At 47.9% G+C, this 12,276-nt stretch overlaps 1 protein-coding gene across 2 annotated transcripts in view; it reads right to left on the reverse strand.

The window, feature by feature from the left end:
• The window catches only part of GASK1A (golgi associated kinase 1A), a 73,986-nt gene extending 63,021 nt beyond the window's left edge, over positions 1-10,965 (reverse strand). The window contains exon 1 of one of the 2 annotated variants that reach the window (XM_054483416.2): positions 10,631-10,965. In XM_054483416.2, coding sequence (XP_054339391.1) covers positions 10,631-10,633 — 3 coding nt within the window. In that variant the 5' untranslated portion in view covers positions 10,634-10,965. The remainder of the gene's footprint in view (positions 1-10,630) is intronic. The other variant, XM_054483417.2, reaches the window with a different exon arrangement.
• Between the last annotated feature and the right edge of the window lie 1,311 nt (positions 10,966-12,276).

Consider the following 12,276-nt stretch of genomic DNA (forward strand, 5'->3'; position numbering starts at 1 on the left):
TCCCTCCTCAGCCTCCCAAAGTGCTGGAATTACAAGCATGAGTCACCACACCTGGCCCTGCACAGGGACTCTTGACCATGCAGACCTCCCAGCAGGTGCACCTGTCTATGCTGTGAGTCTAATGCTGGGAGCACCACACAGAGACTCCTCCAAAGAGACCCAAAAGAAAGCAGGTAGGATTTTCCATGATAAGCAGGTATTGCTCTTACAATTTACAAAAGACAGAGATAAAACAAGAGAGTTGCAAAACCCTAACAGGCCCAAAAGGAAAATTGAGGAAAACATTCCCCTACAATTAGGTCAGGAAAAGAAGCAGTGACAATATTCAAAAGAACAAGTTTCTAAGAATCCTACCTCAACTCCACATTCACCAAAAAGAAAGATCAACGGCATTGTGAACCCTAAAAGGGAAGTCCAGACAGACAGAATGGGACACCTAGAAGAAAGAGATTGCACAGACCTGGAGACAGAAAGCAAATGTGAGGACCAACCCCATCCATTAATGCACCTTTTCCCAGGCTCTGTAGGAGATGTGTTCCTTGCTCCTCCCTGCAACCCTCTCCCCCTATCGACATCTCCCCCTTTCCTTCCACCTGGCCAGTAAGAGTTATCACATTATCCCTGGGCTGCAGTTCATTCATCTCCTTTGTAGATAACAATGAAAGGGACTGCGGCTCCTGCACTTTTTGAAATTATGGCCCGCTAATGTTATGGTTTGACTGTATTTGGGTCTTCCCTTCCCATCTCAAAGATATCACCAAGCATTTAACAACACTACAGTTACTTTTTAAATCCTTGCCAGAATATCTTGAGAATTTCCTAGTGCCCAGTGCATTGGAAGTCACCTCACAACACTGCTGCAAAGCCAGTCTGGCTAGAAGCAAAACTGGCCAGTGGAACAATTGGGTTTGTCCTGCTGATAATGCCTCCCCAGCAGGAGCACAGAGCTGACATTAGGGACAGCCCTGGAGCATGTGAAGCACAGAGAGGCAGTGGCAGTCAGCCCTCAGTCCATCCAGGCCAGCAGAAACAGCACCGCTCTGCCAAAGGGCAACAACATTGACGAAACCCAGCTCAGAAGAGTGTGCCCCATGCAGCCCAGGAGCCCCGCTGCATGGCATGCTCACAAGCTGAAAGGGGCACCTGCCTGGCTCAGCACCATGCCTAGACGTGAAGGGTTCTCCACAGAGCTGGTCTCGTTTGTCTCTGTGCCTTACTCTCTTCATCTCGCATCCCTGCGTCTATGGGTCTGACTCTTCTCGTTTTTCTCTCCCTTTCTCTCTTCTAGTCTTATCCCCTCTGCTGTCTTTGACCGGTTCTTTGGCTGATGGCATTTCTGGAAAAATCCCTACCCAAGCTGGCTCTTATAGAACCATGAACCTGCTGCCCCAAGATGGGAAGATTTGAATCCTCCAGCTGGTTCTGGAAGAGGCTGTTTGCTCATTGCAAGCAAACACCCTCAAAAGCCAAACAAAAACTGCCCACAAGTAAACAGCACGTGATACAGCCCCTTCCCACGGCCACTTAGCAGAAATCCAAGCCCATGGCAGACGGAGAAGTTGGGCTAGGAAGGATGCAGCGGCCACAGCCCCTACCCACTCTCCAGCAGTAGTGGTCAGCTGGGCTGGAGGCCAGAAGGAAGGGAGCCAGGTGTCTACACCGGCTGGAGGAGAGCATCAGGGACCACAGGCAAGGTGGCTTGGGAGACATAAATAAACCTGTACACACAATTATTGTTGGAATTCTCTCTATCCTACCCCCATCCCTTTTTTTTTTTTTTTTTTTTTTTTTTGAGCTAGAGTCTCGCTCTGTCGCCGCGGCTGGAGTGCAGTGGCTCAATCTCAGCTCACTGCAGCCTCTGCCTCCTGGATTCAAGGGACTCTCCTGCCTCAGCCTCCCGAGCAGCTGGGACTACAGGCGCCCACCACCATGCCCAGCTAATTTTTGTATTTTTAGTAGAGGTGGGGTTTCACCATGTTGGCCAGGCTGGTCTCAAACTCCTGACCTCAGGTGATCCATCCACCTCAGCCTTCCAAAGTGCTGGGATTACAGGTGTGAGCCACCACACCCAGCCTCTCTCTATCCTACTCTTGTGATTATCAAGGCAATATGTACAAAATCAATTCAAAGGATTAAAGGAGAAGTATCCAACATTTCACCATTGCTCTTAAGAATATAACATAATAAGGATTTTATAGAATTAAAATGATTACTGTCATTGTTAAGTTACTTCTATATATGATCATTTTGTGGGATATGATGATATTTCTCTTCAAATAATCTGATCAATCTTTTATTCTTTAATTCATAGTACCCCCTCCCCCTGCTTTTTTCTCCTTTTTTTTTCCTTTTTGCCTTTGTTAGATGCCCAGGCATGCCACAGTACCAGGCTTTATCAGTACCAGCTCATGTTCATCTCCTTATTTGGAAAGAGGACTAACTTTCTAGCTTATTACAGACACCCCTTCCCCTTCCTCTCCACTTTCTTTTATGTGCCCACCCTATCTAAAAAAAAAATCGAATGTTTAGCCAACCAGGATTAGTTTAGATTGTACGACCCAACCCCGGCCAATGAGGAAAGGGTACAGGGGCAGGACTTGTGTCAGGAATAAAGGCTCTCATGCCCCTTTGTTCAGGTGTGCTCTCATGGCAACTGGCCAAGGAGGCACCCCTCTGTGCAGAAGTAAAATTGCTTTGTTAAGAATCCTTTCTTTGAGTGTTCAATTTCTTTAGGATTTTGAGCATTATTCCTAACAATTTCTAAGTGTGACTAGAAGAGAAACACCAAAAGCTAAATTTAAATGAAAATGAAGAGAAAGGAGGAAGGCCGACAGAGACCCATACATCCAGATGCCTGAACAAGAACCTGGAGTCACTCCTGACCTGCTCTCAGCCTCCACATCTGAGATTACCAAGGGCTGGAGGTTCTCCTGCCCAAACATCCTCCTACCTGCTCCTCTGGCCTGCTACAGAATCCATACCTCTATCCTGGCCCCCTGGATCACACTGCTTCTTCTCAGCCTCCAAAACTGCTCTCTAAAATGCAAACACAATCCCACCTCTCCAAGCTCAAAAGCCCTTCCATTGCCCTCTCTGCCCTAGGGACAATAACACACCCCTAGCTGGTGGGGAGAGCACCCACATCCAAGAGCAAGGCCCTGGCCCCAGCCCCATCTCCAGGAGGTTTCCCTGTGGTCCCAGCCCAGCTCCTTCCCAGCCAACTTTTAACAGCTCATTTTTGCCTCCAGGGGTTTTGCATGTGCTATTCCTTCTGCTAGAATGCCTTTCCCTCTTCTTTTTGTTATATATATATTTTAATTTACATACAGTAAAACTGAAACTTTTCTGTATCATTCTATGAGTTTTAACACATGTATTAGATTTGCATGTCCACCACCACAGTCAGGACACAACAGTTCCATCACTCCAGAATTCTCCTTTGTGCTGCCACTTTGTAATCACAGCCTCTCCACCCCTAACCCCTGCAACTGCTGATGTTTTCCATCCCTATAGTTTTGCCCTTTCTAGAATATCATATAAAAGGAATACCACAGTATGTAACCCAGTAGGATTGGTTTCTCCCACTCAGCATAATGCCTTTGACATCCCTCCACGTTGTTGCATGGATCTATGGTTCTTTTCTATTGCTGAGGAGTAGTCCACCGTATGGACATACCACAGTTTATCAAATTACAGTTGAGCAACATTTGGGTTGTTTCCAGTTTGGGGCAATTATAAGTAAAGCTATTATAAACATTTGCATCAGATTTTTTTGTAGACATGTGTTTTCATTCCTCCTGCATAAATACACAGGAATGGGATTGCTGGGATATATGGTAAGTGTATGTTTAACTTTATAAAAAACTAACAAACTGCTTTCTACTGTGTTTCCCACTTTCATGTATGAGAGTTCCTGTTGCTGGCATGCTGACCAATACTTGAGGTTGTCAGGGTGTTTTGCTTCACTTTTTAACTATTCTAACAGATGTACAGTGGCTTCTCCTTTCTTCCCTTGACAGAATCCAGATCCTCCTCAGATACTCCCTGTCCTGGAGCCTCCCTCTGCCCCACTCACTCCTCAGGTTGGGTCTATCCTTTCTCTGTATCTTCAGCAGAATATCTGGCCCACAGGGCTGAAGCATTTCCTCGTGCTTCCCTCTCCCCTGAACCTACCACCTACCACCTGCTCCCCTGCCTCCACGCGCACGCGCACACACACACACACACACACATATGTACAGGCAGCCTCAATAAACTGTGTACTCCTCAGAAGCAGGGTATGTATTTTTGATTTTTCTATTTTCTGCCCTACACAATGTCTGGCTTAAAGCAGACATTTTATAAATGAATGGATGAATGAATGAATGACAAGACGGCAGGGAGATAGAGGGAGCATTAACACACATTTACACATTGAATGTGAATCCTCCATTTGTGGCCTTCTTGATATGCCACTCAGGAATTCCAAAGTCACTTGGGAGTAAGACTCAGTCCCTGCCCATGAAGACACCCGTTCCTTCAGAACTCGTGAAGGCCTAGAAATCAGAGTGAGGCCCCTATAACCGAGTACCCCCATTTTTCTAAGACAAAGAGAATAAGTTATTTAATTATTTTTTCTTCTCTCTTCCTCCTTTTCCCTCAATCCTTGCTTCCTACTTAGCTCTTTAGAAATGCAGTTAGAAGCTCTACCTTCCCTTCACCAAACACTCCCTACATGAAAAGCTTATCTAACTATGTGCTTACTTAGAAGCTCCAGAGCCTGAGCTACCTTCCACCAGGAGCTTGCCTCGAGAGATAACAGTCAATTTACAACCTAAAGTATGCCCACTCCAAAACTCTCTCCCACCTGGAGAGTATCTCAAGACAACGATGACCTTACAACCTAGCTCTGCCTGTGATGGTGCTAGCTCAACTCCCTGGTAGATAAGGCACCAAAGCAAGTCACGGAGACCCCCACGTGCTTGCTCACTCCCTTGCATGCCATTCACGCCAAGTATTCATTTAAAGGACCATGCTTTCTGCTCTAAAGCAAAGCAGTACCCTTAAAGGCAGCAGCCTGTACCTCTTCCCCTAAACTAAGCTTCAGAATAAAGTCACTTTCTTTATACTAGATCTCGCTCTTGTTAATTGGACTCTACAAGTGGTGAGTGACTGAATCTGCATTTCAGTTACACTCCTTCTGTTTCCTCACCCTTCACATCAGCCCTCATCCTGCTTCCCTTCCACTCTTAGCCTCCTTGACCCCAGGATTCACCAGATGCTATTATAAAGCACTTTCCATCTTCCACTCAGCTGGCAGTTCTGGAGCCACAGGCTGGACTCTGGGGAATAGGACCAGATCCCAGGCCACTCTCAAGAGTATGTGTGCATGCGTGAGTGTGTGTGTGCATGCACGTGTGTGTGTATGAGTATATGTGTGATATGTGAGAGTGAGCGTGTGTGTGTGAGAGAGAGAGAGAAAGAGAGAGAGAGAGAGAGATAGGAAGTGAAATCCACATGAAGGGCGGCCTGGAGTTTTCCCACAATCATGGCTCCCTCTCATCCTCAATCCCAGGCCAAGTGGTCCTTCACACACAGGCCTGTGCAGACACGTCCAGAAAATGAAGGGATCACACCCTAAACTCCCTAGGCAGAAGCACTTTAGCAGTCACATCACAAGATGATCCAAGCAAAGACAACCCCAGGTGACTCACAGCAACCATGCCTCAAAGAAAACTGATGCACTCTGTGTCTCTACTAGTACCTTAGGTAGGGAGCGGATATTGGGCCTCCCAGACATATTGGAGGGATTTGTCCGCATCTTTGAGGCCAAGCTGAAGCATGTTTCTCTCACTAGTCCCTGAAACAACTAAGGAACTCATTTCTTTGGGAGGCCTGTTCCCACCACCTCCTACATCCCTGTTTTTTAGACCAACCCCTGTTTGGTATGGTTGGGGCCAGTGGATTCTTTAAAACACTCTGCTCCCTGCCCAGCCCTGCACAAAGCCTGGGTCAGGTATGCAGCAGGAGCTGCAAGTGAGGGCTGTACCCCAGAAGAGAGAGGGGATCAAATTTCCACAGGCTCCATGGGCTGCATTTCAAGGTTCCAATACCAGTTTAACCTCTTCTTCAGCTAAGCCTGATAACTTCTGGGACTCATTCAGTGCAGAGGGACTCAATGAGGGGACCCCAGCAGTAGATTCCAAGGACCTGCAGCTGTTTGGGGAGCTACATTCTCATCCAGTCAGCAGCGTTCTGCAAGGAGGTGCATGGGAGACAGACTGGACGAACATCTGCAGGCTGGGTTTTCCTACCCGATGAAAAGAGAGACTTAAAGAAGCAAGAAAACTACTTGAGGATAAATTCCGTCTATACTAGATCCTTACTTAGAGAAGAGTCCCAGAAGCATCTCCTTGACTGGTTTTGAATGAAAGGCACCTGTGACTTCCTTACCATTTGTTTTAGACCCTAACAAAAAGCAAACCTATTTTTGTGGGTCCTTTGTAAAGCCCCCAATCTTACAGCACCTTTGAGACACCAAGTATTTTCACCTCCATGACTCCATTTGCTCCTCACAAATGACTCATTTTACAGATAAGGGGCTGAGGTTCAGAGCAAGGCAGCGCTTACCCAGAACCACACGGTGACCTAGCCCAGCACAAACCCCATTCTGATTGCAAACCCCGGGACTTTCCTCTGCCATTCCAAGCCACATCACATCCCTCAAGTCTATGATGGGGCTGTAGTGACTGTGACAGGACCTACATGGGGAGTGGAGGGGGAAGAACTAGGAGACCCGGGCTCTAGCCCGGCTCTAAGTGACCCTAAAGAGGCTACATCCTTTTTCCAGCCTCAGCTCCTTCTCCTCTGAGTCTTAACCTCCAGGGATTTTAGCTCTTGGTTCTCCCAAGGAGGACTGGCCCGTGTGGGCTCCCCTGGGACTCCATTTCCCCCACTGCTGCCTGCCTGATGACCTGCCCACAGCACAGAGTGAAGACAGGCAAGAGGAAACTCCTCCCACAGCACACTGGGCCCTGGGAGGGTAGTTACAGTAAAAGCTTGGATAGAGAAAGAGGCCGGAGCAATTCGTTCTTGTGAATTTTTCTTTTTCTTTTATTTATTTATTTATTTATTATTATTATACTTTAAGTTTTAGGGTACATGTGCACAATGTGCAGGTTAGTTACATATGTATACATGTGCCATGCTGGTGTGCTGCACCCACTAACTCGTCATCTAGCGTTAGGTATATCTCCCAGTGCTATCCCTCCCCACTCCCCCCACCCCACAACAGTCCCCAGAGTGTGATGTTCCCCTTCCTGTGTCCATGTGTTCTCATTGTTCAATTCCCACCTATGAGTGAGAATATGCGGTGTTTGGTTTTTTGTTCTTGCAATAGTTTACTGAGAATGATGATTTCCAATTTCATCCATGTCCCTACAAAGGACATGAACTCATCATTTTTTATGGCTGCATAGTATTCCATGGTGTATATGTGCCACATTTTCTTAATCCAGTCTATCATTGTTGGACATTTGGGTTGGTTCCAAGTCTCTGCTATTGTGAATAATGCCACAATAAACATACGTGTGCATGTGTCTTTGATATCCACTTAGCTGGGCACTCAGGTCCTCATTTCCATGGATAATGAGAAGCTGGCCACATGCCACTGAAATCAGCCCCAATCCTGAAGTGACCTAAATGTCCAAAAACGGGGAGATGATTATCAAAATCACGGTACTGAGCATTAAATGTATGGTTATAAAAGATTTTTCTAGAGATGTAGACATGGAAATGTGCTTTGATATAAACTGAAGTAAAACAAATCAGACTGCAAAATTGCATGTGTAGTGAAATCTCAGCTCTTTAAAATAATACTCAAAGAGAATAGGAAACATGCCAAAATGATAATCGTGGTTCCTGTAGAAGTTGTGTATTTTTTCTCAAAAATCAGGAGGAAAACGTTTTTTAATTGGCAGTAATAGTTTCAACTTTCTCTATCAATATTTTTCTTTTTTAATTTTTAACCCGACACATATATATCTGATTCTATCAATATTTTTCATCAAGTACAGAGTCCTTGGCAAACACCAAATCTCCCACCACCACTGCAAGGAAAGAAACTGACAAGTGTTCCAATCTTAGCTTTAGAAAAATACACACCAAGCCATGGCAATGACCCCTGACCCCTCAGGATAATCAAAAATGCCCCCACAGATACTGCAGCTCAATGCTCTTTTCTTTCTTTTTTCTTTTTTTCAAAAAGACATTTAAGGATTCTAGACTTTTATTTGTATACTGCTAACCCAGAGTTTCCCATCATACGTACCTTGGATCAATAATAGGATGGCATTAGGGAAATACTGAATAAAGGATACCGTATTCAAACAAGCTGGGCAAGTTCAAATCTCAGTGTAATGAATTAAAAGATGATACTCTATGGAAGGACCCTCAAAGAGATATAGCATATGATATATGCGATATCATATAATGGGAAATGATATAGCATCTATCATTTCCCAGAAACTATTTTAGGACTATCTCAAGGAATGACCACTCTATGGACATAGGGATATCTTGGGAAGTGCAGCTTTGAGCCCCAGCTTTCCCCCGTTGTCTCAGCCTTCTTGCCCTGTGGTTCTCAGCCCTGGCAGCACACTGGGCTGACTTGCAGAGCCTGAAAACATCCCTTGGTCTGGGTCTCATCTGGATTTGGGCTGGGGGATGGGGGCAGCCTGAGTCAGGGCTGAGAACCACTTCTTCCCCACACCTTTTTAGTTGTTCATGCTAAGCATAGCTCAACACTAGAATTGAGATCCAATCTCAAAATTATTCACATATCACCCATTTTTGGAGCTAAATGGCACCTTGAATAACATCTAGTCCAATCTCTCATTTTACAGAAGAGGAAACTAAGGTCCTCAAAAGATTCCTAGCCCCCTGTCTCCTCCCATGCTGCTTCTAGCCAGTGCCAGGCTGCCCTGTGGTCTCTGGACCTCAAGACCCTTCATTCAGATGGAGAAGCAAAGGAGAGCCTTCAGATCTCCAAGGCCATTTCACTGCCAGAGGATGCCCATCAGGCCCCTCTCTCTGCAAGTGAACCTGAGACAGTGAAATGTTGACACAAGTCCTCTTCCTAACACAATACCAGAACCCAGAGCCAGGGACGTGAAACCAGGAAGCTGCAATGACTCACAGAACGGGAAGCTTGCGCTGGCAGTGGGGCAAACACACCAATGTTCCCCTAGGCAGCCTGAGCAGAAGGCAGGTACCATCTCTCCTCCAGGCACTCTGCTTCAGCCTCAGACCACAGAGCCTCTGCTACATTTGCCTTTAAAGCCAGGAGACTCCAGCATGCTAATGCCCCTCAGAGTGGATGGCTGTGGCCTGAGTTCTGGCAACACTCTTGCTCCTAAACAGGGAATTTGTAATAGGATATCTCCACACTTTTCATTTCACATCCTGTACCCCCAATCATTCCCCCTTTTGAAGCTTAAGATTCCACTATTTCCTTCTCTTAGCAGCTTTGAGAAAAAAACCTGAAGCTGGATAGGCGTTAGGAGGGGTGAAACATACACACACCCCCTAGCCTTAAAGGTACCCTTCCCTGAGCCCCCAGCTCCTGATGACCAGCCCTCCACCTCTGTTCCAGCCACCTGCCAGGCCCCCCTGCACACAAAGGAGCTGTTCTCACAGAGACCCTCCATCCTACAGCACAGTCTCTAGACGGCCTTCTAAACTCCAGGCCCAGCAAAACTCCCCACGAAGCATTTCCAGTGGGTTCCGATCTGCCCTCTGTGAGCTTGGAAGGGAAGGGAAGAGGCGAGCAGGCACAGAAGCAGACAGGGGAGCCCAGTGAACTGCAGGAGCCCAGTTGGGGTTGCAGGGGTTTTCTGCTGCAGGAGAAGCAGAGCAACTAACCAGCGGCCGGGCCTGAGGGACGCCCCTTTCCTGGGGTTGCATGTGTCCTTTAGCTAAGCCGCCTGGGCCACATTCTCAATGGGTTTTTCTTTTCTGCCTGTTAGTGTCTGTGAGGTTGATCAATGGAAGGGCCACGTCCACAAGACCCTGGTTTCATCGTGACATCCCAGACCGACTAGTGCATCCACATCTGCCCAACAGTCCTCCTGTCGGGGAGGTAGAGGGAGGCGGATTGGAACCTTACTAGAGCCAATTTAACTCAATGTTAATAAACGTTAGGACATTATTTTTAATATCAATACATAGCTAAATTAGAGAAGATAGTATAAAATTCACACGAACTCTGGAGAGTATTAAAATGACTTCAAAAGCATCTCATCAGAGGCTGCCGTGTGTTCCCCAGGGAACGCTCCCCTCTCCCTGCCCTGTGGATTGCATGAAGATTGCACAGAGTTGCGAGTGGGTTACGGTTCGGTCAAGGTGTGCAGATCCGTAATAAAAGCCCCCTTATTACGGCCCGCCCCACCAAGAGCGGCAGGAAAGCCGATTGCCCCCAGCTCTGGTGCAGAAATGAAAGCCGCCGCCGCCCCATGCAACTTTCGGGGAACAACTCTGGCCTCCGGCGGCCGCGCAGGCTGCGCTCGCCCAGGGCCGCTGAGCGCTGCCTGCAGCCACCTGTCCGGGTGATCGCCGCGCCCTCCGCTTGCGCGTTCCTTCCCGCGAGTCCTACCATGTCCCCGGCGGTGACCCGGCCGGCTCCTCAGCGCGCTCAGCCGGCTGGCAGACTCATCCCGCCTCCCCTTGGCCGCCCCCGGCGCCGTGGCTCGCCAGGCTTCCCAGGATGCGCGGCTACTCGGCTGGGGCGGGTTTCCCGGACTGAAGGTGCACACCTTCCCTGCAGCCAAGTGGCCTCGCGCCAACTCTCGGGAGATCGCTGCACACCGGGATACTCCGCGGGTGGGGAATACACGCCGGATCTACTGAGATCTACGGCGATCTGCGGGAGCCTACCCGAGGCCGCGAGCCTCTGCGGTCTACTGGGGACTTTTGCAGAGTTTGCAAAGTCCCTGCCGCGCGTCCCGGCCCAGCTTCCCCATTCCCCCGAAAGCGCGGGAGGGGGGAGCTCCCTTCACAATAAAAGCCCTGCCGGGGGCTCGGCCAGCCGCAGTCTTCTGGAGTATGGGCCCAGGTGCTAGGAAGGAAAGGTCTACGCCCTGCCTGCCCGCCTGACGGGTGATGCGCCAAGGCTGGACGGTGAGGGACGCCTCTAAGGTGTGAGGGTGCTTGGTGAGTTCGCTGCAACTCGGCAATATGGCTGAGTGTTGCCCAAACTACCACCCTCTCCTGCCAAGCAGGACAAGTCTTTTTCTTTACTGTCGCTTGTCAGAAGGACAAGTCTTTTTTTACTGTCACTTCTTCGCTTTGTTTGGGTTCAGTCCCCAAGAGGATTTGGAAGGAAAATCCGCTGACCACTAAGTTAATTAACAATGAAGAGTTTTTGTCCTTGAGAACTAATCACTGTTAAAGTCACTGAAGTAAGTGGCTGATACCTCTCTGCTTTGGATGCACAGACAGTGCCTTTGTGTCCCCTGAGTCACCTACTGCCAACAAAGACACAGTCAGAGCAAGACCTGAGAGTCTATCCGTTCCTCGTTGGGGAATGTCCTGGTCTTAGGGGTTCTGTAGTCCCAAAATCAGGGCTAGCCCCACTATTAACAGCTGGGTGACCACCGACCAGTCCCCAGACGTCTTTATGACTTGTGTCCCCCAGTGGCCCAATGTTTGGACCCCAGGATTCTTAAGAGCCTGTAGACAATGGATGGAGGTGAGGCAGAGTCAGCAGTAGGGTGCCCTGAGAGAATTTGGGGGCCAGGCTGAAAAATTAGCCTCCAATACTGAAACTAACAGGAAGCATCATTAGCTAGATGAAGACAGGCATCTTCCCAGCAGTCACCTGCCCCAGAATGATCTGAGGTTATCACTGATGGCAGTGCTTCTAAAGGGAAGCAAAGATCCAGAGAGTCTCCTTAAATTGTGTATGTGTGTATGGGCAGGAGGAACAGATGAAGGGAAAGTATTCAGTCCTTAACATTCCAGATGCTTTCTGTACATTATTTCATTTAATAACCACAAACGATCCTAAAAGGAAAACTTTTGCAAATGAGGAAAGTCAGGATTAGGGAGGTGAAGTAACTTTCCTGAGACCAGATAGCCAGTAAACAGTTTAGCAAATCCAAATCTATTTGCCAGAACATGAAACAAAGAGAAAGACTTGATATGGCAGGAACAGGAGGCAGGATGTAGCACTGCAAACTGCAGCTTGTCTGTGCATATGGAGTACTGAAAGGACAGAGAGTTTGAGCCCTGGTTGGGAAA

Source organism: Pongo pygmaeus, chromosome 2 (assembly GCF_028885625.2).
Source record: "Pongo pygmaeus isolate AG05252 chromosome 2, NHGRI_mPonPyg2-v2.0_pri, whole genome shotgun sequence".
In the NCBI taxonomy this organism is placed as follows: domain Eukaryota; kingdom Metazoa; phylum Chordata; class Mammalia; order Primates; family Hominidae; genus Pongo; species Pongo pygmaeus.